General features: G+C 35.3%; 2 protein-coding genes across 5 annotated transcripts; both read right to left on the minus strand.

Annotated features, from left to right (window-relative positions):
- Positions 1–7575: 7575 nt before the first annotated feature.
- On the minus strand, positions 7576–9610 carry LOC9324641 (F-box protein At1g67130). Its single transcript, XM_002888532.2, has one exon. It carries the CDS (start codon positions 9213–9215, stop codon positions 7854–7856), a length of 1362 nt encoding a protein of 453 aa, XP_002888578.2. The 5' UTR covers positions 9216–9610; the 3' UTR covers positions 7576–7853.
- Positions 9611–9696: 86 nt separating this feature from the next.
- LOC9324642 (HEAT repeat-containing protein 5B) lies at positions 9697–26252 on the minus strand. 4 transcript variants are annotated; one of them, XM_021034579.1, is made up of 48 exons: positions 25943–26252; positions 25594–25801; positions 25246–25352; positions 24591–24827; positions 24391–24480; positions 24225–24312; positions 23671–23735; positions 23266–23370; positions 22936–23025; positions 22729–22809; positions 22549–22617; positions 21861–21986; positions 21275–21378; positions 20691–20823; positions 20506–20612; positions 20074–20175; positions 19762–19929; positions 19545–19631; positions 19310–19403; positions 19119–19187; positions 18903–19025; positions 18414–18482; positions 18204–18308; positions 17856–17944; positions 17493–17649; positions 17003–17152; positions 16718–16767; positions 16504–16603; positions 16359–16415; positions 16193–16260; positions 15987–16080; positions 15572–15756; positions 15122–15266; positions 14961–15029; positions 14723–14779; positions 14547–14633; positions 14341–14469; positions 14062–14265; positions 13528–13962; positions 13251–13316; positions 12783–12880; positions 12552–12648; positions 12281–12449; positions 11597–11907; positions 11383–11517; positions 11094–11258; positions 10872–10997; positions 9697–10677 (listed from the first exon to the last, which is right to left on the minus strand). In XM_021034579.1, the coding sequence occupies exons 1-48, from the start codon at positions 26105–26107 to the stop codon at positions 9832–9834; spliced, it is 6681 nt and encodes a 2226-aa protein (XP_020890238.1). In that variant the 5' UTR covers positions 26108–26252; the 3' UTR covers positions 9697–9831. The 4 variants fall into 4 exon arrangements, with proteins under 4 accessions (XP_020890238.1, XP_020890239.1, XP_020890237.1 ...); XM_021034580.1 differs by having other exon boundaries at positions 12281–12443; positions 13528–13965; XM_021034578.1 differs by having other exon boundaries at positions 13528–13965.
- Positions 26253–27992: the final 1740 nt, after the last annotated feature.

The following is a 27992-nucleotide window of genomic DNA, read 5'->3' on the forward strand; positions in this document are numbered from 1 at the left end:
TTAAGCAAAGCGCCTTTTTGTTGCAGTCGGTTTGGGTTTAGAGGGTATTGAAGAAAAACAAAAATTATAAAATGAACCCTTTCATTTACCCAATATTGTAAACCTAATCATTTTGTTTTGTTCCTTTCTATTTTGCCCCCCCAAAAAAAAACGCAGCGTTTCGGTTTTATGAATTTTCGATAACCAAAGCCTAATATGCGATGCAAAGGTGTTGTCTAGTAATTCGAGTTAAATTTTGGTTATTAAAACTATGTTTTAACATATGAAAGAGTAGTGTTTTTTTTTTATATACCCGTATTTAAATTTAGATAGTGACATAACGACGACACTGACACAAATAACTACTAGATTACAAGTTGTAAGAACAAGAAACTTGTTTATTTTCAAGGGAAGTCAAGTTATTTGAAGTGGCGTAGGACAATATATCTCATCTCATATAATATATATTAGTCATGTTCGTTTCATAATCGCATGGCGATTGCGACTGCGACTGCGATTTTGAATCGCAGTATGTTGTTCGTTTAGAAATCGCGCGACTGGTCGCTGCGACTAATCGCTATTTAAAAAGTCGCATCGCTAATTTTTCCAGCAATAAAAAAAATCAGTCGCAAGTCGCAGCGATTGATCGCGCGATTAGTCGCAGGAGGTCTCTGCGACTGCCAAACAGACATCACCATTCTCAATTGGTAATGGTCCAAGACAGTTCAACACTTTGGATGGTTAAAATTGATATTTTGTGTTGTGTATATATGTAAAAAAGTACAATTAAAACTAAAAAGATCTCTTTGTTCAAAAGAAATAAAAAAAAAAAAACTAAAATGCCCAAATCCTATACTATTGGAAGTACATTAAAAATAACATTGCATAGTAAGATATTGCAAAGGAATACCATTAGAGATAAAATTTCAAAGAGTAAATTTATTCATCTCATTAAGGAGAAACAAGTCAATCACTAATTTATGCAATTTATTTAATTTAATTTTATTATAAAAAAATATATATAATTAATTTTTTAAAAAGAATGACCAATCAAAATGAACAAATAAGATTTGATATCTAACTTACCATATTAATTTGTTATTAATCATTGTACTTCACTTCTCATCTTTATATGATTCTATTTTTGTGAAACATATAAATCATTATATCATCCATATAATAAAAATGAGTAGATTTTTTTAGCTTATGTCATGATTGGATTTTTAAAAACGAATATAAATGATTAAATCTATGAAGAAAACAATATAACAAGTCAAAAATTCAAACTTGGATGATAAATTTCTTTTAAACAAAAATAAATTTTAATAAAAATTCTGACTGAGTAACGTGTCAGAATTTAAATATTTATATTCAATTTCATATATTTCTTTTTTAAAATGTATAATTTTATATAGTACAGTAAAATTTATAATATTTTCATTTGAAACATTTTAAAATAGTTTAATTTGATATTTTAAATAATATCATAAATATTTAATAAATCAAAAAGTTAATCTAATTTGTAGGTGCGGATTTTGAAAAGGAGAGAAAGAAGCAGGGCCATAGAGAATTTGAAAAGAAGTGTGACTGGATTTGTAAGAGGTGTGTTACGTTGCATGATTTTGAGAAAGTTTTGTGGATGAGATGAAGCAGATGACAGAGCAATATTTGCTTGGTGCCAAAAAGGAAATTGAAAAAGCTGAGAAGAAGAAAACGAAATTGCAAGTGCAGAGCAAGAAACAAGAGGTGCACAAGTCAAAGAAGAAAAAGTAATGAAACATGTTTTTGCTAGCTTGAAACATTTTTTCTTAAGAGGCTTTTTGTTTCTTTTGTTCCTACAGGTAATTAATTAATGGGTAAATTGCATGTTATGGCAGTTGACCAAGTTTTAATTTCATGTTTTGGCAAAGTGAGAATGGGCTTTCAAGTTTTGACAATTTAGCCAAAATCTGACCATTTTACCCCTGCCAGCGTACCGATGTACTGTTCACTGTACGGTTCAGTTATGCGGTTCAGTTATGTACACTGTTCCGGTTTAGTTATGCAGTTCAGTTATGCGATGTACTGTTCACTGTACGGTTCAGTTACGTACACTGTACACGGTTCAGTTATGCGGTTCAGTTATGCGATTGACTGTTCACAATTTTCTTATAATCTTTTGTTTTTTTACATTTAATTTATTTATTGATTTTGTAAATCTAGTTTATATTAGCATATTTTGAAGTCGGAAAACTAAAATACAAACTCTATAAATATTACGTACACCGTCTCCACAATAGTACATGATATAACTGAAGTACATATCCATTTTATAATCAATACTGTGTATACCGTAAACTACATACACGTAAATAGAAAAAAACTCAAATAAGGACATATTTCTACCAAAAATATCTTACCAATTTCATACAAGTTTTCTACGAACTCAATTAAAAAAATATTAATAATTTGTTTTCAGTAAATAATTGAAATCAACTATGATCAACACACAAATTGACTCTAATGAGACTCACAAAACTCCAGCTCTGTTACGCAATTTACATAATCATATGTCAAATACGAGAAGCAGTAGAAACAAACCTCACAACTAAAGAAAAACATTGAGGAAGAGTATGTTTTAACGTGACACAGAGCCGTGTGTGGTTTGAAAATCTTAAACACTTGTCAGTAGATGATTCGCTTTTCCATTTTATAAATATTTATTGTTTTTATATTTTTAGTTAAAATTCTTTTTTTTTCTATCAGACCCATTTTCATATTTTTATTTCTATTTTAAATAATATTTTATTTATTATTATCGAAGACTATTCACGATTAGCAATATCATATACACATATGTGCGTAACGGTAATAATATATACGTACACGGTAATAATGTGTACGTACACGGTAGTAATGTGTGTGTATATATGTACGTAAATATCTAAATAATTTGTATATTTACGTTTCAAATATTTTTTGACTATAAAAACAAAACATTCAAATCATGTATGAACAACATATGAAAAAAATACAGTCATACAAATAACTGACATAATAACTTAATTTTGATGTCAAAAAATTAAATTAATGTTGTACCATGTACGCTCCAATAAATATTTTTGTGTACGTACATAGTATAAGACTTATGTGATTTAGGCATTTTTAGGATGTAACTGTTTGGAGAGATCGTATGATGCGGACATCAAACATGTTGATGGACTAGCTGAGCTATTTGCTGAAGGAGTTGTAAGAGATAAACATAATCCATCAAACAAACAAATTATTCTGAATGAATGTGATGCTGGAGAAGTTTTGATCTTCTTGATTTACAAAGTTTGGAGCCAAGACAAGCATTGATCTTGTAAGTAATGAAATTGGTTAAGAAGTTTTTTGTTATAACACACTAGGGTCTTGATTGTGTTCGAAATCAACATTGTTTTTATATAAAAACCCAGAATATTTTTATTTCCAATTTTTTTAGTTGAAAATGCTGAATGAGGATAGATTTATGTATATAAGTGTGTAGTTGGGAATTCTTTTTGTTTTTTGTAGATATAATCATGCTTTCATTTGCATTTAATGGGGTTCTGCTGAATTTATGATGCAAGTAGGTAATGGATATTCCCGTATTTACTATGGTGGGTGAGTGGAGATGCAAAGAAGAAGAATGAAAATTTGAACCATGGGAAGGCTGGTTTGGTCGTTGTGTACGTGTTAAGGAAAACATGACGTACACGGAATTTGTACTTACATTATGCGAGGTTTTCAGTTTGAAGTCTACCGAACGCAATCCAATAATTAGTTACTGGATGCCGGGAAAGATGTCAGTGATGATAGAAAGTAAACGTCCTCCTGTCTACATTGACAATCAAATGAGCCTGGATACCTTCTTTTTGATTCGTGGTGGGGATCCTAGTGTCACCTTGTTTGTCTCTTTCATTACAACCGTCAAGAAACTCGGGAATACTGTCCCTAGGACCGATGGTGACGATGGTGAGAGTTACCGTGTGTGTGGGAGTGCAATGACACCAAATCCCATCGTAGCGGCTTCAAATGTAGATGGAAATAATGAGGCCGTAGATGAGCAAGACGACATTGAAGACGATAAAACAGATGAGGATGAAGAAGATGAGGAGGAGGATGAAGATTACGATTTCAACAAGTGGAATGATTTGATTGTAGAAGAATATGGAGTTGGCCATGTTGAGGAGGACGTCTGTGACATTCCACCGACTGGAACCGGCAGAGGAATACAGTCGTATATTGACAGAGTGTACGACCACAAGTCAACGTGTACGTACATGAGAAACCAGTGCGAATTTGGGTGACACTCAGCTAACTATGAATTCAACCCGGACATGTCAACATGGATTGCTCCAATGTACGTACACTAGAGAATGTGTACGAGACACATGATGCGAAGATAAATTTGTTACGTATACGGTAGTGGTAGTGCCGAAGACTACATTACAACGAGTGGACTGATTTTGGTGTTGAGAAATATGGGATAAGACATGTCAGAAATGTTGATGACACTCAACTTACTATGAGGCTAACATGAAAAATTCAATTGATTATTAGAAATGTGTACGTATACTAATTAACATGTACGTAATTGATAAAATGTCGATCATTTTGGAAAAATGATGACATTCAACCATTTGTGAGTCATAACCAGGAGGTAAGACATGATTTTTGGAAGAATGTACGTACATTACTAACTATGTACACGAGAAAGTATCTGACGGTAAATGTTTGACGTACACAAATGCAAATTGGCATGATATATGTAAAGTGAATGGTAATTGTGTGGATTTTGCTCTAGTCTTCGATGATTTAGTAAATGCCCGAGTTGATGAGACAAAAATATAAATTAGTACGACAAGAGAGACATTGTATGTTGGGAGTGTATTTAGAAAAAAAAAATCAAATAACAATGGCATCATATCTAGTAGGAGCGTCATAGAATACATCCCCGCCATCGCCAATATTGGTTTATTATTTTATCAATAAATTTATCTTAACAAATCTAATTTATCGACAAAGGTGTACGTTCATTATTACACGTGTACGTACATAAGTTTTTCAGAAATATGAAGAACAAATATTCTTTGACTATATATTTTTTTAATTATTATATATGCATGTATTTTATTGAGATATATGAAGAAGTAACAAAATGGCTTAATTTTGGAGTCAAATCCTATAATTTTTAATTTTTTTTGAAGAGGGTTGTTAGAGATTTATTACAACCACTTTAATATTATACGGAAAAACGGTCTATTTCCCCACGAGAAGTATCACATCGACAGATAGAGCCTAATCTATGACCACGTGCTAGATATCCCCGAAATAATAGTTTTCAACCTATAATCCCCCAAATTCATAGTTCGAAAGCTATTTTTCCATAAATCTGGATTTAATCGGTTTATGAACTAAACCGATATAAAACCACTTAAACCCGATATGAAACCAAATTTAAAACCCAATTGACATTTTAAACCCGACCCGATCTAAATCCCCAAATTTTCTTAAAAATCCCCAAATTCTCAAATCTAAAAACCCTAAAATCTCCCATGTTCATCATCGTTCTTGCTCCTCCTTCCATACACAATTCGAATGTTCAAACTTGTGTCTAGTGTACAGTGAAACGATGAAGCTTCTCAAAAAAACATACAAAGAAAGAGGTGAAGAAATTCATTTTATGAAGATTTTGATCTAAGAAAGTGTAAAATCAATCAAATTTCACATTGAAATTAAAACACGTCCTGCAATTTCGGTGTCCTACTACCAAAACCAACAACAACAGTATCTTTGATACAGAAGGAAACATTTGGAACCAACAACTGTCCAATTGTCTTCTTCTTCTTCCTCTTCTTCTTCTTCCTCTTCTTCTTAACCATGGAGTCGGGTAAAGTTCAATTAATGCATTGGAGAAACTGATAGTTGTGATCCCATAGATAGACATAGAGATATAAAAAAAATAGTTTTAATATTAAATCGTTTGATGATTTGATTTGGAATTAGATAAAAGCTACATAACAAGAAGAAAACGAAGAAATACCCTTGTTTGAAAAATCGCTAGGCACTAGTCGGGCGCTCGGCATGGGCCTAGCGATTAATCAGAAAATCGGATTAAAATCGGGGATTAATCGGGGATTAGTTTTAGGGTTATTTTAATATTTTAAAAATATATTAATCCAATATTGTAAAAATTTATGATTTTTATTACAAATTTATGATTTTTATTAAAATTTGAACACAAGTTATTGTAAAACATCACAAACTCCCCATTCAAATGATTGAATAACAAAAATAAAAGGTTTTTTTATACTTGCAATCTAAAAAATAATCGGGATATATAAGATTAGGTGGAAAATAATCGGATTAGGCGGGAAGTAATCGGATTAGGCGGAGAATAATCGGGTTACTGATTTTTTAGGGGATTAGTCATTAATCGAGGCGGATAGGGTGGGCCTAGCGATTAAGCGGAGAGTAATCGGGGGTAGGCGGGGATTTTTAGAACAGGGAGAAATACAGTAGGTGGGTGAGAGAGAACGTTGGGTTGGGTGTTTTTCTTGGGTCGGGCAATTAGTTGTAATTGGGTTGTAATTGGTTTAGCTTAGGTTTAATCCGGTTAAATATCTTTGTTAGTTGGTTAAGAAAACAGTAAACCGAGTAAAATCAAAATTTATGGATAATTAGATGAAAACTATTATTTTGGAGAGATATAGATTTCGAACTATGGATTCGGGGGGTTATAGATTGAAAACTATTATTTCGGGGATATCTAGCACGTAGTCATAGATTGGGCTCTATCTGTCGTGATGTGATACTTCTCGTGGGGAAATAGACCGTTTTCCCATATTATACCATATACGTTCCACTAAGAAACTTTCGTGTACGTACACCGTAAATTGCATATACGTACAGAGAAGAAATTCTATAAAGGGTATAACTGTAATTTTTCAGTCATCTTCAACCTGAGTATATTTTTCTGCAACCCTAATTTTTTTGCCATCGTTAACAGTTATCTCATAATCTTGTTTTCTTTACGTTTTGAATGCTTTTTTACTTATAAATCTTGTAAATCTAGCATATTTTAAGTTTGAAAAGGTAAAGTTGAGTCTCCAGAAATTTGTTGCATTTGGCTCGTCGCCGGAAATATGAAATTTATTTCCACCTCCTCGACTCAAAAACTCTGAATCGAAGATGAATGAGAGACTATTCAGATCTTAAGAAAACGATTATCACTGAGATTTTTGAAGATGAAAAAGTTGAGATTTTTGAATTCTTTTACTCTTTCTGTTTCTTTCAATAATTTTTTTTTTCTCACTTATAATGAAACAAAAAAAAAAAAAGTACAAACGTAACTAAATGATAATAGTTTATGGTTAGGGGCATTTTGGTCCGAAAAAACACAAATTGTTAAATGGTGAAAGCCCAACTTGACTTTGTCAAATGGTGAAAGAAAAATTCAATTCCTTATTAAACGTGAAAATAACTTTTAATTAATTTCGTAAAAGCAAATTTAAAGCAAACAAGAATACTTTTAGATGTCTTAAAAGAACTTTTAAGCATTTTGTAAGATAAATCATTAGTTTGCTCCCAACTCCAGAAAGAACAAAATGCTAAGCAACCATATGATAAAAAGTAAAAACCCACACAAAACCTGTATATGAGAAGTCACACTCCCAGGCCCAGCCAGAGTAGCTAGTATTTTATACATGAATTTAAGTTGGCTTCCAAGATCAGATTAGCCAACAACAAATCGACACATGTCCTCACTCTAGGCTAGCAAATAATTCATATTTGTTCTGCATACGAACTGTCGGTTGCTTGTTCTTCATAGTTGGAGCAGAGTTGCATAGGAGCAAGGGAAGCAATCAGGTTTAGACACCTGAAAATTCATCATCATCTAAAAGACACAGAGCACTAAATTTGTTACTTGTACACCGATCTTGTTGCGGGTGAGAAACAGTCCTCAGTTGATGATTTTTTCTAGATGATGTTGATGTCCTCGCTTGATGATATTTTCTAGATAATATCGACGTCATCACTTGATGATTGTTTTTAGATGATGTTGATGTTGATGTGCTTGTGGGTTTAAGCTTCTGTTGTGGTAGGCTTATAGATGTCTTCATATTATCAAACTGATGAAGATCCTCCACATGGTCAACAAAGACGCAGACTCTATGGTCTTCTCCAACACCTTGGATTTCAACACTTAGGAGAGTGTTCCTTTCGGGATTAAAGTAGAAAACATAAAACGGTTTACATGCATACTGCTTGGCCAAAACAATTTCACCTCTAGCAGTCACCCCAACAACAGAAAGATTGTAGTTAACCTTAACGACGCTATTATCAGCCTTCAAAGTGTAGGCATATTCCGACCATTCATTTTTCTCAAGATCCTCTAGAACCCACATAGATAACTCAAGAGGAAATCCACCATCATCAGCATACTCCCAATAAATCCCACCTAATTTGCCCTTATAGTTTACTAATACACAAAAAGAGTCTATCATATCATAATTTACATGTAAAAACTTGAATTTCTCAAACCTAACATGAAAGCAACCTATCACATCATACGAGCTGTCCTGCAAGTCGTAAGCTATGTAATACAAAACCCCATTAATGCATATCGGCCTTTGCTCACGAGGAACATACCTTAAGGAACGTTGCATACTCCTCCACCTCACATTTTTAGTTCCTAATGTCAGAATATGCTGAATGTCAGGATTGTTTAAGACCAAAACCTTGAATTGCTTGCATATCGGATCAAACCCTAAAATGCCACGGCAGCTTCTGGACGGTTCAGGTGGTAGGATCGCATATTGTCCTGTGCTAGGGTTACATATCACACCCACTTGATCGTTACCCTCCTTTGAGATCCACATAGTACGAAAATAGATCAAACCAAAAGCATAGCTACAACCGTAAGATCGGGTTCCTTCAGAAAACTTCATATGAAAATCGGCGGCTACTACAAGAGATGACTTGTCATATGGATTCTTAGGCTGAGGCGACGAGTAGAATCTCCACTCACCGTCTTGTTCGACCCCAATTAAGAGACGTGGATTAGATGAGGACCTGGTAACGAACAACCTGGTGAAAGCTTGACTGGCAAGCATGGACGACCATAGCTTCGAAACGCAGCGAAACCTCGCGATGGACTTTGAAGGCAATCTCGAGAGTATGTCGAGAATGAGATCAGTTGGGATGGAATCTGAGGTTTCTCCTCTATTCATGATCGCTGTATTAGTTTGCTTACGGGACAGAGAGAGAGAGAGAGAGAGAGAGAGAGAGAGAGATATGAATACAAATCTCTTAAAGTTTAACCTACAATTAGATGGTCTCTGGTGCCTTTAGATTAGTCAATAGGAATGTTCTTGTGAGCCAAATTTGGAACAACTTTCTTGCTCGGGACGAGAAACATGTGTCTCAGGTAAGCTGGTTTGGGTGTGGTATCTGTAGAAACCTGAAAAAGGTTTTTGACTTTACAGTATATTAGTTTTCTGTGGGGGAAAACGAGAGGGAGATTGGTCGAACTCCTCTCGAAACACCAAGAAATCTTGAACAATCGGCTTGAAGAAGGCCCAACTAGTCGACCCCCGTATAGCCCCAAAACTTGGTCCATGCAATCAGACAAATTGAACTCCTCTCTTCAGTCATCAACACTTCTAACAGTCTCATTAACGGAACACCCAACTTTTTTTCACAAGAAAGCAATAGAAAAACCAAACAATGTATAAACCAATTTCAAGTTTTATCCCCAAACCAGCAATTGAAATGACGCATAAAGACAAACACAAATGAATCATAACAAGTTTACAGTAAAATTTATATCGTCCATCCAGTGTTTCATTAATCCTCTTCGCTCTTATTTTCAGCCATTGTGTGTCCCGTTACAATAACATCAGCTCCAACATGTTCCTTGCTAGATTCATCCTCGGTTAACTTTTGAATCTGATGCGGTTCAAGATCATCTGATGTATCATCTAGGGCTGGTGAATCTACCTCAGTTGAAGTAAGTTTGATATCAGTTCCAATATTTTCAGATTCCAAATTCTTACTTTCAACAGGATGGTCATCAGATGAGGTTTTGTCATTCTGGCTTGTAAGAGCTTCTTCTATGCGACACGGATCTACTGTTTCCTCTTCAACCTCTTTGCTTTTGTCAACCGAGTCTTCACTTGTGGTGAAATATGGCTCTACTGTCTCCTCATCAACCTCTTTGCTTTTGTCATTCGAATCTTCTCTTGTGGTGTCTGTCGCATTGTCGGATGCAAAATGTTGATCATCAGCTTCTTCTGCAAGTAGTGAATTATTTGTTTCATTTGATTCATCCTCCTGTATAGAAGAACTCCCAGGAAGATCTGGCTCCTCTTCAGCAACACTTTCTGTCTTAGACTCTGACCCTTCAAGATTTGTGGAAGCAGGAAAAGACTGGAAAGTGTCCCAGTCATCATCATCATCATCATCATCTTCTTCTTCATCATTTTCTTCGTCAATTTCACTTTCTACTGTGTTGATCTGATTGAATGATATTGGCACAGTGGACAATGCTTCTGCTTTAACCATATTAGCAGTAGATGTAACTTTTTCAGGTGTTGCTACCACAGGTGCTGGTAGTTTGATATCCATGGGTGGAACCAAGGATTTTGGCTTCGGAAGGGCACTATCTTTAGAGACGGAAGCACGGATAATATCCTAACATCAGAAGAACAAGGAAACCAATTAGATAGTTCTTTTTTTTTTTTCATGCAAAATGCTTACCCACAACACATTTGAGGAATATAAAGAAAAAGTTATGTTGATTAAAAGGATAGGGGATTTGAGATCCATTAGAACTTTCGAAGACACTGTTTACAGGCAAGTAAATCAAATCGAATGCATTTAAGAACCTGAAGCTGCTGCCGGTGTGTTGCTGGAAGCGACAGCAAAACATCCTTAAAGTGAACAGCCGAGGAAGGCAACTGAGCTAGATGGGAAACAAGCCGCACAGCTACATTTCTTAACTCGAGGACTTCCTGGTATTATCCATAAAAAAAAAAAGACATTTAAGCCTTAAGAGGGAGCAGCAAAATATCTAATATAGAATTTACAGGTCGGAAAAGGAATGGAACCTGAGAAACGCCATCTGAAGTCTTAGAGAAAACCACAAGAACCACTTCAAGAAAAAGGCTCATGAATCCCCTCTGAAGTTCATCAGTAATTGAGTGTGTCTGAAGTAGCATTATGAACCGCAAGCATTCACCGGCTATGACCACCGATTCCTTATTCATAGGTTTCTATCCAAAAAAGAAGAAAGAAGTCAGTTATTATAGTTTTCAAATCTAAAACGACGTCAAAATTGCTATTTTTCTTTTAAAATGTAAATTCTGTGAATTTGGAAAGAAGAAATGAGAAAACAACCAGAAGCGCCCTCTGCATCAGACTGACAATATCTTCAATAAGTTCGCCGACAAAGAAGATGACAAAACTTTTCTCCTCTGGGTTGTTGTATCGCTGTACCAAGCTTTTTAGCACTTGTAAGACAGTAGCTTGAACCTACAGATTTATGAACTTATACTGTTAAGAGCTCGATAATTAATAGTTAAACTAGCATATGACAAGAAGTCTCAGATACCTGAACATTGGAATCTTTAATTACTGCCGCTATACTAATTTGGCAACTCTTCAACATGGCAATACAGGTAGAGTTGGTATCAATTTCATCTCCTGGACAGTCAAACTCGTAGGAAAGCTTAGCCAGTGAAAAGAGTTGTTCCAGACAGAATACAAGCTTTAACTGAAGAAGCTTGCGTAATCCTGATCTTTTGTTGTCCACAAGACGGATACCGTTGATACAATCTTTAGTCAGATCACCAACCATATGCAGACAAGCACCAAAAATTGCTCTTAGATGGACGCTACTATCGGCAGCAAAATTAGTGCCATCTGCAATAAAAACAGTTTGATTAAACAACTTCAACAGACTTTCCAATGTCCCAATAAGGAAGCAAACTCTTTCAGTTGCAGCAAATCAACTTCATAATACTGCATTTGCAACTTCGGGGCTCACATAAAACAGACAGAAAGCATACAAGATCTATATTGAATGTACCATCAAAAAGAATCTAACCTCTCACAGAACTTTGACCATCTGATAACCACCCTTAATCAGCCTAGTAGACAAAAAATTAACCTAGCTCCAACACTAAACAAACTTACTATCTGTTCATTCTACACAAACTCTTGTCATTTTAGGATAAAATGACAGCGGCCTTCACTTATCATATTATCACGTTAGTTGTGGATTCAATTCTCATACCAGTAGAAGGTTTTTGTGATGAGGGTCTGGTAAGCTCATGCAATAACTCATTGGTGGACTTCACAATCTCAAGAGCTTTGGGTAGGTATGCGTCAGTAGGGACTTGCCGGATGCACTTGTAGCCACTTAATAAAAATGCCAAAGGCGCCGAATTTAAACGATGCTGCATCTTACCAACAATCATCAGTTAGATGTAAAGAGTGCAACAAATATAACAGAAATCGACAAATGCAACAAATAAAGCCAAAATCCCTCAAAGTTTATATATTACCTTCAACTCAAAACGTGTCACTAGTGTCTTTATGGAGATAAATAAAGGAGAGAGCATATTATCCCAAATGTCATCATCTGTCGAACTTTCATTATGTCTGAAACATAAAAGAAGGAATTTTTGTTAACGTTTCCAGATGTAACGCAGTATATTTCTCTCTACATGATTTCTCAGGTTCAAAATAAACAGAACTGAACACAGCTTCCAAACATCTCCTGGTAAAGTTCACACCTGTGGAGAATTTTGAACAGGTACCCCAGGCAGAGTTCAATGGTCGAATAGGCAAATTGCTCACTTTCAAGAAAATCTTTTGGACAGTTTTGTGAAATCTGTTAAACGTAAAAAATAAACTTCATCAGAACTCATATCTTTTCTAACGCGTAAGGCATATATACTCCTGGAAATTAATCAGGAATCCGTGTTACGAGGAAATTCATCAAACAGTGGTATTATGACCATGAAGTATATAAAATCTGTTGATATGCCTATGGCAGATTAACAGAAAAAAAGGGTGACTGATAATTTCTCCTACAAGGGAATAGTATGTCTTTGTTCCAACTAAATAAAGGTTATAAGAGAACAGAGAAAGAATACATATAAACAAACATTCTTGAACCTCATTTCCTATCTTAAGAAAAGTGAGTAAATGCAAGCCAAAAATGATGCTTTACGGTTCAATAACATCAACAAGTCGTGTACCTGTTGTACTACTGATACTGCAAGAATATCCCATGAACTGTCCATATGAAAGGAATACGAGAAAACCTGGATGAGTTACAAAAGGAAAATGAATTAAATTAGAAAAATGTGGGGTGGAGTAGATCTACACAGCACAAGGTATAATGTGTTTCAAAGAGGAAGCATGTGGTTGCTTAAACCAATATTAAATCTGTTTAGTAGCTGATGATAATAAGAACTAAAATAGAATGGCATGAGAAGAATTTCAAACGAAATAAAATATTTGAAGTGGACCTACCTGCAACAGTTCTTGGCAGAGATCTATGCTAAGAAAGCCACTGGAAAAAAATCTTCCAGCAGAAAGAGATTGGAAAACTGGTAATGCAATTTCATATATCTTTAGGCCCTGGAACGAAGATTCATTGATGCCAGAGTCTCCACTGCATTTGATTTTAGCTGAGCTAAAAGGTATTACTTGCATATTAGAGGCTGGATGCATCCCCTGAAATAAGACAAGTACAGCAAAGCCCCATAGAAACTGATAATCTTCAACCTCTAGTGTAACCATGCGATGTCTAGATATTAAGGACCTATCAGAAAATTCTTCCACACTATGATTCACAGGAATTGCATCGAGGACTAAGGCTTGCAGGATGACAGGCCATGCCTCTTCCAGACAAGGCTGTAGCCTTCTAGACACAGTATGTGGCGGGATTTCGTCTAAGAATGAGCACTGCTGCAGCAAGTCAAAGGTCTTATTAGAAAATAGGGAGCACAAGGATAGATGTGTTCAGCTAAAGAGAGAAAACAGAACTATTAAGTGTTGACTCACACTTCTTTTGAGGTTCTGACATAAGCAAACATAACTGTAGCCACTTAGGACCTGAATCCAGTACCTCCCAAGCAGATCTGAGCTCTTGGAAAACAATGGCAATAGTGCTTCAAATTCTACTGGCACGTCACCATGGTGTTTTCTCAAGAATGTAAATATATAACACTTAAGGGAGGCATGTGCAGCAAGAAGTCTGATCTTGATCTACGTTGCAAGAATAAATCTACTCAGTGAAAGCCAAATAAAATTAGAAAATAAAACCTTTTGTTGCTTATGCACCTTGCTTGTGACCCATTCAGCAAACGAAGGATAATATAATTCGGTGAAGTCATTGAGTGGACGTGAAAGTAGAGAAAATATGCGTTTGACTGCAATTTGATCACTGCTTATTATTCCACTGGTCATTATCTGGAATTAAACACATTAATTTAGTAACATAATGGCCCAAAATCTGAAGGAAGAACTACGACAGATGTCACGCTCACCTTTGTGGCCAATTGTAACCCAGCTTCCAGAAGAACAGGGCCAGAATTTGCATCCAAGGCAGTACGAACAGCAGACACAAGTTGAGCCTAAGTGTGAAAATAGTCAGTAACTATTATGTTCATCAAAATTTTTAAATTAGTCTTTGTACGTTGAGAAGTAATTTGAAGGGGAGCACCTGATACTGTTCCAGAAGAAGATGTCCAGGAAGTTCAGGGTCGGCTACTAATTTAAACTGCACCAGTATCAGACAATTATAAATTATTTTTTACTGTAAAACGACACCAGATCAACAAGGAGAGTGCAATAATAATCAAACAGACAACTTCTGAAAGAAGAAATAAAGAAATATAGAAAAGTGTTGGGAACCACATATAACTACAACTCAGAAATCTTCCACTACCAGATAGTCTCACCTTCTCAAGAATAGTACTAAGAAGTCCAACTCCAATTGGCCTCATGTTTTCAAACTGAATAGTGCTTATCTGAATAATTTGATAGATCTTGTCAAAATTCCGTCAGGGCATTTTTCAGAACACTTGAAATGGTTCTTTACAAAGTAATTCCTTTTGTTTACCTGATAAGCAAGAGATATCAGCTCTTGTAGTTGAAGGACTAACCAGTCACCTGAGCTTTGTCTACCAGAAGCAAGTTTCCTTGCCAATAAGATATCAAAATGAGCAGCATCATTGCCTACAGCCTCTGGCAAAAGACTCAAACACCTGCAGTTGAAAATCAATTGGGCTAATTTAGCTAAAAAGGATATAATTTAGAACATGAACAGATATAAACTCTTATGCAGTTTAACTAAACGTTCAGATTTCATTTAATATTGGCTCAATGCTGAAACCCTTCAAGAACTTGTGAAAATTTGGTTCTGCATCAACATACAATTTTGAAATATCAGTTGAAATTTTATTTTCCATCAAATTTTAGTTATGGTCACCAGAGCATTAGTTGGAAATATTGATGTCAACGGTATTCACTAGAGAGGTAGGGTAAGAACAAAGAAACATCTCCCACTTACTCAGCTGCAAAAACTCTGGTTCGATATCTCAAGGTTTTGTCTTTATCAGGATTGGGACGTATAGATTTCCCACTAGAGCTAGAAACCATGTCTTCATCATCATCGCCAAGGTTCTCTCTTGTGTTAGCAGGATCATTCTCTGCAATGCTCGTTTCAGCACTCCTTCCAGCGGATGCTGCAAGGGCCTGTCAGCAGAGTAAAAAATAAACTTCCATTGATTATGGGAATACGAAGGCGGACCTGGATATAAATAGCACATGAAAATTCAAAACTGACAGTAACATTTTGAACAAAATGGCAACAATCATGAGAAAACAAATAAATTGTAATGGTCCCATTTCAGATAGTTCATACTGCAGCAATGAAAAGTCCATAGAAAACCAAGAAATTAGTATGAAAAACTCTTTGCTATTACCATGTTGCGGCATATTGACATCCATCGAGATGGGCGTGATGGGCATGTTGCATAAAGCAGGCGTATCAAGGTACTACGGATCAGGTTCCCAATCCTACAAGAGCACAACATTTCTAAACCATCAATAAAGCAAGTTAATCAACACCTTATATAAGAACAAAACATTCCATAAGACGACAACATTTACTGAAAGAACAATTTCTTACTCAGAATCAGTTTCTTCATCCAACATCTGAAATAAGTTATCCTCTATCTGTTCGTCAATGACAGAAACCTAATACACACAAGAATGCGATAAATTCCGAGAGTGAGATTAATTCCAAGACATGATGATTCTGGAATTAAAAATTTGGATCAAAGCATGCTGTTTACCGGGTCTTTCTCGATCAGATGCCGAAGAGTTGACACAGATAGACGCCTAATTATTGGCTGTTTTACAAAAAATATAACTAGTTTTCATCAGGGGAAGCCCTTAAAGACTTACCGATGAAAAGAAGAGATAGCAAAAAAGAAAAACCTGTCTTGATGCCAGCGTCATTAAAAGATTTTTTACATGTAAATGTACTGAAACTGCTTGTGGAGCAAAAAGAATAAGCTGCTGGGTAAAACAGACGCTCCTGAAAATGTTTAGATGTACAGTAACAATTAAGCTTGATACAGGATAGAGATAATTAATATAGTAGCAACAATGGATTAACATAATGGTGGCAAAGAGAGAAGCATTCACATACTCGAGTAGTGTTGGAATTTCTTGCCAAGAACTAATCTCTGCAATAACAGACTACAAAAAAATTTATTTAGAATGAGCAAAACAGATTGCCTTACATACAAATGCATGCATCTTCCTTTACTTATCCAACAAGGCCAGACATAGGATGCATAATTTACTGAAATGCAAGGTTGGGAGTTTTGGGATATATTAAATTTCAAACTATTGAGAAAACCAATTTCCCTTACATACAAATGCATCCATCTTCTTTTTCTCAAAGACAAGGTTGGAAGGTACAGAATAGTACCTTGCAGCGTGAAAACAGAATGCTGCCAGGAGAAAGCTCAGGGCCAAGGACCGCAACAATAGCGTTAATAAGGCGTCCAATGCCTTGAGAAAGATCGATCCATCCACTTTCTTCAGTCAATAAAATGTCCAAGGCAAGTCCTAATGCTGCCTAATAATGAATACAGAATGAGAATGATAACATGACACAATGGATGGAGATATCAAATCAGGCTGGGAAAATGAAGTCCTCTCAATAGTTAGCAATTATAATCATGTACCTAGTATAAGAATGACAAACTTTTTTAAACATCTTAAAAGGAGCAGCTATTGAACTGCACCACAGAATTTCTCTCTGTGTCAAGCATTAACAGATTCAGTTGATAACCAAGTCACTCATTTAGCCAATTATATCGATGCGCCCGGACACCAAAATGAGATCTTTTAAAACGGAAAAGCAAAATATGAAAACTATGCATTCACAGATCTTAATGAACTACGAAATTGTTTACCTGAACATGAGATACGAATGATAAACCAGCAGCTTCAATGGTTAAAAGAAGCCCATGCAAGGCCCAGATCTTAAGACCAAGAACAGAAGTTTTGGCCAGAGATGAGACTGAACTAACAGTAGCAGGTACTAAGGACGACAAAGCCATTCCTCCTGCACTGCACACCATGTACAAAATAAATTCAAAATATAACAGATCAACATGTCAGAGTAGCTTTCAATATGTAAAATAATACGTATCTGCGAAGATGAATAATATTTGAACTTAACTGTTGTTAAAGCATCACAACCAGTCATATATTAACCTACTTTTCAATTTAATTGATATTCACAACATATCAAACAAGTTAGAAGCCAACTGCACCTGTGATGAATGCAGCCAAGTGCAAGAGCAATTGATCCACCATAGTTTGGATCTGTTATTCCACTTAGGTCGCCAAGAAGCACTCTGGTCTATTTATCACCAAGCGAAAACATATGTGAGAAACAAAGGAAATGTATCGTCATACGTCCTATCACTATAGATAAAAAAAAAAAGAGCATTTAGACCAAAAAAATCGGCAATGAAAATTTTCACATTTATGAAACAAGTGAACAAAGCAAAGCAGAGACATGGTATACACTAAAGTAGAGTCTATAAGCATCCAATTTTAAGGAGCATAAAGATAGGGTCACAAAAGATTTTATGTAGAGAATTGCATTGTGGACAGACCATTCTCGCTGTAAAGATATCATTTCCAAGACGAGCTAGAAGACCTAGACCCTCACATGCTGCCCTGCGTTGCGACGCACAAATGTCTCCCTCTGTTAAAATATTCTGTAGCAACAGAAACATCAAAAAGTTATATATACGAAAACAAGTGAATCAATTTTGAGATTAGGTTTATAATTCTGAACTAGCATCCTTAATGACATAACATACCTGAAAAATGGCTTGCCCTGAGCTTAATACTTCCGTCGTTAGTTGCTGAGGACGTAGTGCATGCAAAGCCTGTAAGAAATAAATTAAACATGAAGTTCTTAATGTAACAGAACCATATGATGTTCATTTAACAACAAGCAAATGCTCTGAACTAAGATACAGATTATTTATTCAGCACAGTAGTCTCTACATTGCATAGGCATGGTAGCACAACCGTTCCATACTCAGAGAATAGTGATTGGTTCACTTTTTAATGAAAACTTATTGACTCTATATATAGACCAAAAATGTGTATGATCCTTTATATAATGTCATGTTATATGTATATTTTATAGCTTTCCAGCACCACCTGAGTTCAGCCCTCGGTACACTCCTACACGAGGGAGACACCAGAACATGGTTGTACTTTTACCATACGGCTATCTTGACCAATTTTTTCACGACGGTTTGTTAAAACGCACAAAACTTGTATACAAGTATTGGGAGCACCTTTAAACCAGCAAGAAGTCCCGCACAAATGTTAGTCAAGCTGGCTGTACGCCATTGTTGCTTCTTTCCAGCTTTCATACACTGTTGTATGACCGAAAGAAGTGAGAGCATCCCTTGGCTATCCTGCGAAGAAAAGGTTGCATTCACTTCAGAATATCAAAATAGCAAATGTCATAGCAAAACAAGAACCTATCAGGACATATGGTAATCACAAACCTGAGAAGCAAACATGATACCAAAGCAGAGAACCATCTGATTCACCAATGTCTTTTTCACAGTCTCTGGCTTCATGATTACAGAAATTTTGCATAAGGGTTGAGAATAAATAACAAAGACAAGTCGGTAGGCAAATAAAAAACCAGCAGAACCACTAAAAACAAATTCCACCAAAAAGCCATTGCACTTACCAGAGGAAAACTAGAAACTTTACTTTCCCATACACTTGGTGCTAGACCATCTTCCCCACCTTGAAAATAGCGAAGTTCATCTTCAAACCAATCCCTGGATAAAAGTTCATACGAAGTTACATCTTCCTGGGGAGAACTAGGTTTCTGCAGCATAATCGAGAATATGCAAGGAAACAAATGCAGACAAATTCCTTAGGGAATGCAAACTAATAAATACAGATGAACATATAGGCACCTGCCAGGAATCCAAGGACCAAGCCATGCATCTCTTTTGTCAAGGAGGGCCTTCAAGCACGAGCTTTCCTCGAATCCGGAAGGATCCCTTCAATTAAACAAACATGAAATAATGACTAGTTCAGTGATTAACAAAGAGATTTATCAAGCCATGTCCTTATCATTCATTTATAAAGAGATTTTAGAAAGACAGGCAGTTAGGGATGATATATTTTTACCTATATGGTGTTGTGCATAGCTGAACAATTTGCTGATGCTCACTTTTATAGGCCAAGGGATCTGGGATGGATTGATAAGCTATCAATAATCTTATGATGAGTATGTCGACCAAAGTTTTGACATCAGAAAACCGTTTGTTGGCCATTGTTGATACACAAGACAAAGCGCTGTTTGGAATAAGATACTGTCAATTCACTCATCATACAGGTAAAGGATATGAAACTTATTCTCAAATGAACGTAGCCAAATTATTAAACTGGCAATTACATGAAGACAAAAAAAAACTGTAGGAAGCATCAGTAGTGTCGTACCTACGGAGGTTAGCAAGTACGGGTTGAAGAAGAATACCATCATTACAAGAGACAAAACGTCGTATAAAAGCTGTGAGTGCGTCAATTGCGGCGGACCACACACTACAAAAAGGAGAATACTGATCATTTACTTGTTATCAAGAACAAAAAAGTGGAGTCATCACTCTTGTTGCTCTTGGACATGGAGCAATCAGGAAGAAGTGAGGACTCAGCTCTCTCAAACCAGCCACTAATGTGTCCAAAATAAACTAAGACAGAGTTTGTAGACTAGTATAAACGAGTATTATTATAAAAGCGTGTGGATTGTTTACGTGTCATATGTAAGATAAACATTGTTTGCTTCCAAGAGCTATACTAAAATACACAACATACGGCAAGAATATTCAGACCTTGGCATTTCAATAAAAGCTTAATGCATCACGGGCCAATTACCTTAACATAGATTTTAAGTCTGCCTGCTGTTTGATCAAGTGTTCTGGGTTTCCAGTAAAGACGTCAGTCCACAAGATTAGAATATCAAAATCTTGGTCCCCAAACTCCTATATAATCAAATAGAATTGCATAAGAAAATGCATGCTCCGAACACCGAAGTTAAAGACATAAAGATTATATATTACCTCTTTTGGCATAGAATTTAATAGTGATGATAACAATAACCATCCAGCTTCCTTTTCACTTGAGGCAACTGTAATATTTCTCCTTGATTCTGTTAGCATCTTCTTTGAAACTTCAAGCACCGACCTTGGCAATCTGTGAACAAAAAATTACAAGAAAAGTATTGCAACTGGATTAATGGAAGTTCTGTATTGGCAGTTCTAAAAAAGTCATGCCAGATTGAGAACTACTTTGACTAGCTAGCACTAAAATATCCTCTGTATTTTTCATGGTACGCAAGAGGTGTATGTAGGGCCATGAACTAATTTGATTAGGATAAGGAGCAAATGACAAACTCCCAGAAACTATTGAAAGTAATACGAGTTTGAAGGTTCATCTAGTTGTCTAAGGCAATGAGAAAGGTAGCAAATTTACAGGATTAGTGGGACGATTTCTTCATTGGCTCACATAGATAAAAATTATTATTCTGCCTAAATGTAAGAATCAAATGTCCAACAACTAATTTGTTGAAACTAGCATTAACGTTGAGTTTGAATGCTGAAACAGTGAATAAGATGTGATCATGGGGAGTAATGAAGACTATTACCTAGCAGGATAACCAAGAGAGAGTCCAGGAGAAATGGAGACTAGAGCTGCCAAAGTTGCTGCTTGCCCATGCAAAGAAGCAAGATCAGTTTTCAATTTGTCTCCCTACAGAAAATGGCAATGGCAAATTATTAAGTCTTTCCCCATCATGAAGTTGCTGCAGCGTACAATAGAGAATGTCTATTTATAGAGACCTAAAGATGGAGAATTTCATTTAGATGAAGGCATATAAAGGGAAACTATGATGTCTTTCATGATATATTGATATTCAATTTCACCAATTTAACTATTACTGATAGACTTTCTCTTTTTGTTGCCACACCTCTCATACAATACTAAGATAATGCCCGAAATCTTTTGCTTACTTCTGACAGAATATTTAGTAGAAATATATATATTACAAATGCAGCAGGCCGTGCATGCATGTGTAGTTAAATATACGTTTTTTTTTTTTTTTTTTTGAAAAAGGAATTAAATATACGTTTCAAACTCAAAAGAAAACTGAAAGACATTTAAACGTGATATCATCATATACTAAAAGAAGAAAACCCAACTCAGTTGACATAAATTGAAAGCAATAGTATTACCTTTTCAAAGGGTAAACTTTCCCTTAGAGCATTAAGAGTGGTTACAGCAAAAGATGTCAACCCACCAATGCAGGTGGGATCCACCTCAGCCAAAGCACGTAAAGTTAAAGCCGCCTCAACACGTACCTGAAAAAAAACAAGTTTAAGTTTGTAAATATGCATTTACAAATACCATTGGGTTGTCATTTGACCCAATGTACCCAGACATTCATGTTGGCATGACAGCCAAAACTAATAAACACATGCACAAAACCGAATCTGTTTCAATATATCAAGCTACAATCAGAAAAGCAATTAGAAAATACTGTGATAACGGCTTCTTCCAACCCTCTATTTCTATGCATAGAGGTTTTGTTTACCTACCTATAGATTACTGTGATAACGGCTTATCCAACCCTCTATTTCTATTCATAAAGATTTTGTTTGCCTAGCTTCTAAAGCAGATGAAACAATTTTACATCCAGTAGTAGAAAGAAATTCAAATGAACATGTCTTTCAGTGAAATTGTTGGTACTAAACAAGAAACACGTAGATAAGGAAGATTAGAGTCTAGAAGATTGAAAGGATTAAGAATATCTAAATGCTGAAAAGAAATAGAATTCTCCGATAAATGCTGCCAAGAAAAGTAAAAGAGATGAAAAGGACTCGGGTTGCTAGCAACTGTCAAACAATATATGTGAAAGCTTACAAGGTCCAAAAAATGTGACAATGCTGCACCCACTGTATCATCGAAAAATTCCTTGAATTCATGGGGAACCTGCAGGCAGGCAAATAAAAATCAAGCTTAAAAGTTTCTTTAGGGAGTTCAAGAAAACAGAAGTTTCCTGACATAAATTAATCAGAAAAGTTTACGCCAGTAAGGCCTCACCTCTCCCAGTGTTTTCAACGTGTATGACAAAGCCCGCAAAGCAACTATTTTCATTGATGAACTAGCATTTGAAGACTGGAGCTGCAATAGTTTCAGAAAATAAAAGAACATAACTTACTTGATTATGATGTAGAAACATTAATTAAAAATTTGAATATGTAGCTCTGACTTGCAGGGACAAAGAGTGGTTCAGTTAAACTGCAAAACCTGCTTTCCTAGAGAAACGGAAAAGCTTCTCTGGCTTGGTTCCATCATTTGATCAATTACGCCAACCCGTAGGATGTAAAGAACACATGCCTTCAAAAGTGAGAATATAGATTACGGAATTTAATCCAGCAGAACATCACTAAATGTGATCATAAGAGTTAGCAATCTCTCATCTTTGTTTATAAGCTATGCAGAGAGTTGATATGAATTATTCCCAACATAGAAATAGAGTTGCAAGGCGAAATTTTGATAGAAATAATGTAAGAAAAACTTATGCAAGACAAACTGAAAAGGTTGGAATTGCAAGGAAATAAAAAAAGTATGCCTTACCAGTGCATGGGCATCAATTGAGGAGTCACCCTGCAGCATGTCCATGATGAGCAAAGAATATTCTTGAAGCTCACTATCTGAATCCATATACCTTATCCTAATGGCCTGCAAAATTTAATTCGCACTTTATAAGTTTACAAGGACATGGTGCTGAATTGCAGTTATGCATGATAATCACAAGACTCGACGAATAGATTCACTACTAGAAAAAAATGCAGGTCTTTTATGATATGTCAATATAGGCAATGTGCAGATATAACCCTTGATAACAACTGGTGTGGTTTCCTAACAATGCCCATATAAAATGTAATTGGTAATATGTATCAATGTCAAGTCTGAAATGCAAAATCTAATCAACGCTCAAGAACAACAAAAAAAAGTCTACAGCTTCCAGCGTTTGTTTACCTGTAAGAAGAACACCCATGACAGAGCCAAACCAAATCGTTTATTCTTTGCCCGAGATCCAACCGCTGCGATTTTAGTATTTTTTTTTAACAGAGACAAAAATTAGGGCTTCACGAAAAGAAAAAATAATAAATAAACAACAACAAAAAAAAGATCTACTACAAACTTTTTTAAAAAATGTATATATATCCCAAGTATGAAGAGTTAATGAACCAAAAATTTACACAAAGAGATCTTGTCAAAAACCTATTTTTCAAGAGGCTGGAACCATAAGCTAGTTTCTAACGGCAATATGAAATTATTGTAAAACAACAAACCAGGTATGTTTTGCTTTTACTATGTGAGCCACTATAACTGCTTTCTTATTCTTACTATACACGCCTCCACACAGTGGCCGTATTATAGGGACTATAAACGTTCTGTCACAATTTCAAAGGCTAAATAGAAAAGATATCAAACGTGTGGCAACAACATGATTGCTACTATAATATGTCATCATATTGTCAGAATGGCTTGCAACTCTGTCTCCAATGGCTCCTAAGTCATAACACTACCTTTTGTGAAGGGTAAAATTAGATGCCTCTGCAGACCACCTTCCAGTTTCTTTGCTGGTGGAAATGGACCTTTACCTCTAGGTTGGACCTAGCAAACAAAAACCAAATTCCATAACCACAAAATCATGTAGACAAGGACGCAAATTACAAGTAAAAATAAGCCTACATGCGCTTCAGGATGCATTCCTAGTGCAAGCAATGAGCCCAAAGCCTCTGCAAATGCATCCCGGACCGACGATTCTGAATCTTCAATACCCTATGTTAACAGCGGCATGTATAAATTTAGAGATAGACATCAGCCCACCAGAGAAATTGAAAAAAGAGCGAGTTAAAAACATACAGGTTTCGCTAGCACATCAAACTGACCTTGACACAGTAAGAGGCTAAAGTATCAAATTCGCTAGTACCAAGACCAGGTCCTCCAATGTTAGAAAAGGCCTTCAAACAACGAGCAGCAGCAATTCTCACGACGAACGATTTGTCCAAAGTGGAAAATCTAGTGATGAGACGGTATGCTTCTGAGTATGCAGTGGCAGCAGCTGTACCACCGCAGCCTTCCAAAGCATTGTGAAGCAAGATAAAGGCTTCTTGTCGCACAAAATCCTGAAAACAAGGGAAATGACGCAGAATTACATCAATAACTAATAGCTGCAGTAATACAGGTCACTTTTCTTTGATGGCCTCACAAAATTCTAGAAAATGATAGCTAGGTGGAAATAAATTTATGATTGGAAAAACTGAAACAGCAGATTCAGAGACTAGGAATAGTAAATTGGTTAACACCAAATTATATCAACCATAGATATTAGGACACAGTAACAATGGTTGCAGAGCTTTAATGCCTTCACTGCCACATACCCAATACCTATTTGATATTTTCACAGTGTATAGCTCTTTCTAAATAGTCCAACAGGGCAAATAATAAAAAAGACATGATCTACTGAGGTAGATTAAACCAATCAAATTTACTTCTCCACATGACAGAAAGAACTTAAAGCATAAAGTTGAACTGAGATACTACCTCGTTAAACTTCACTAATTTTGTTACAATAACTGTTGTTTCGACCAAGCCAGAAGTAATTTTCCTCCCAAAATGACGATACAGCTCCCCCAAGCATTGGGCAGCACCTAAAAAAGAATTGTATCTATTAACTTAGGAGCATAAGACCAAATAAACATAAAAGAAAAACTTCCACATAGATGAACATTATGAAATGTGCTCGATAGACTTCATACCAAACAGCAAAACAAAACTGAAAATTTTATTCTGCTTAGAAGGCTGACCAATACGAATTTCAATTCCAAAACATCACTATAACCTACAGTATTTAAAATATAAGTGAACACTAGCTGCTGAATTAGAGCCTACCTGCAACTCGCTGAGGATCACTCCGCTTCCCATCGGAAAGAAACCCTTGTAAACTGCTAGCTCTAGAGTATATCGAAATACTATCACCATTTAATATAATTTTAGCCATAGCCACTGAAGCAAGATGACGCACTGGTCTTCGAGCACCAAGAGTAACCAAAGAATACAAGGCATCTTCGCATTTCCTTTGCGTGACTAACAAAGACTCCTGATATACATGATCGTTGAGAACCAATCAGATAGGACATCCAAGTATCAAACAAATACACAAATGACGACACAGAGCATTATTCGAGATTTTAAAGCGAAACGGATATGTATTAAGAAGGATCGATAAAGGAAAGAGGACCTTGGGCTCTTCATCGATGGAGGAAATAAGATCAGAAAGGATCTCGAAACAGAGGAGAGGGTCAGGGTTTTTCTGTGAAGCTGAGGCAACAATTGACTCAAGCTGGGCGACGAGAACGCCGAATCGCGAAAGAGGAACGTTGTCGGTCGCATTATTCTTCGCCATTAGCAGTGTAGAAGAAACATAGAGCGAAAGCAAGCCCAGAGTTGAGGAAGGAAAACGAAAGGAGTAGTGAGAGAAAGAAAGAGTCGGAATAATTTGATTTCAGATCTATTGGGGTCGGAGGAAAAAACCCGGATTTTGTTTCCGGGTCGGGTAAAAATTATGGGATATCAAAAATTGTTTAGCTGTTTAAGATATTTTTGTGTTTACAATTTTTGTGTTTAGCTGTTAAAATTGTTAATATCATATACATAATAATTTTCTGTATTTGATGATACCAAAAAAAAATTATATACATAAATGTAAGATTTTACTTTATTATTATTAGTCCACTTGGCAAAAATATTATTTCCAATTAAACCATAAATAAAACACATTTAACACACATTTTAATATAAAACTCAAATCTATATTATATAATAGGAGAGTTGTCACTCCATGTAGGGTGTCCACATCATCATCCACATAAGCAATATTATTTATTTTACTTTAAAATAAATTTAAAATATTCATTTAATGCATATTTATGTTACTTATAATTAATAAAAAATTAAATAAATAAAAAATGAATTATGTAAAATATATGAGATGTTAAAATAATAAAAAGAATACTATAAATTTTTTATTAGTATTAATAATATAATTCAACTTTTAACAGATAAAAATTAAAAATAATACAACTTTAAATTTTTAAATGTGTTAATGAATTTTAGAATGGAAGTAAACTTAAATGCATGGTAGAATAAAACTAAATTTATGTAATTCTATATGTAAAATGTAAACAAGAAAATAAAATTTAAAGTAAAACATTAGTTTTAAGAATAATATACTACATATTTTTACTTATTATTGAATTTTTATTTTAAAAAATAAAAAATCATGAAATTCAACTTAAATTTCTAACAAAACTCTAAATAATAGATATTATTATACCTATTACTGGGTAATCCTTGCATTATTATCAAATCAATTGATAATCTATTTTATTTTTATAGATTATTTTCTCGACTCTGTTCATTAAAGTTTCTATTTAAAGGATCCATATCGGAATCCCTAGCAAGATGAAGATCGGAATTTTTTATGGAAAAAAGGTAACTAAACACAAGAAATAAAGACAAAAGTAAAGTCGAACTATACCCTGAAATTTGACCTTTTTTCTTACCCTTCTCTGTCATTTATGCAAAACAAAAAGGGTTATGTAGACAACTAATTATTGGGCCGAGCTGGATTTGAACCAGCGTAGACATATTGCCAACGAATTTACAGTCCGTCCCCATTAACCGCTCGGGCATCGATTCAGGAAGAATCTATTCTAACGTTATGGATAATCCATGATCAACTTCCTTTCGTAGTACCCTACTCCCAGGGGAAGTCGAATCCCCGCTGCCTCCTTGAAAGAGAGATGTCCTGAACCACTAGACGATGGGGGCATACTTGCTCAACCGCCATCATACTATGATCATAGTATGATCAGTTTTTTAAAATTGTCAATATAATGAAATGGTATGACTAGCTTATAAGGTTTTTTCGTTTTTCTATAGAATTCTATATCATTTTTTATTTTACATTTGTATTCATATTCTAACCATAATTCTATAACAAATCGATATATTTTCTTTTTATATTTGAAGTGGAAATATTATATTAAATAATTAAATAAAAAAAATCTAAAAATCGTCTAGTACGGAATCTTTTCAAGAAGTGATTGGTCTAACATAAAAAAAAAAAAAAAAAAACGAGGGTTACGTTTCGTTTTTTTTTTTACTTTCCTTCATAGATTGCCTCGTCTCATTGTTAAGAAATAGTAGTATCCCTGTCTAACACTAATCCAAGAAAGTCAGCCAGAATCCATCTTCTAATTAGGGAAGAAAGGTGGATTTATAAGTTA

The sequence above is a fragment of the Arabidopsis lyrata genome (assembly GCF_000004255.2).
Source record: "Arabidopsis lyrata subsp. lyrata unplaced genomic scaffold ARALYscaffold_2, whole genome shotgun sequence".
Taxonomy (NCBI): Eukaryota; Viridiplantae; Streptophyta; class Magnoliopsida; order Brassicales; family Brassicaceae; genus Arabidopsis; species Arabidopsis lyrata.

Bases quoted from the DNA above. Each gene is read 5' to 3' on its own strand.
- LOC9324641 (XM_002888532.2), bottom strand. From the start codon at position 9,215: ATGAATAGAGGAGAAACCTCAGATTCCATCCCAACTGATCTCATTCTC.
- LOC9324642 (XM_021034578.1), bottom strand. From the start codon at position 26,107: ATGGCGAAGAATAATGCGACCGACAACGTTCCTCTTTCGCGATTCGGC. The intron at 16,768-17,002 runs GTACTATTCTGT...ATTTTTTTGTAG, and splicing joins TTCTGTTTTCACGCTGCAAG to TCTGTTATTGCAGAGATTAG. The intron at 10,678-10,871 runs GTTCTTAAATGC...TTCTGATGTTAG, and splicing joins CACACCGGCAGCAGCTTCAG to GATATTATCCGTGCTTCCGT.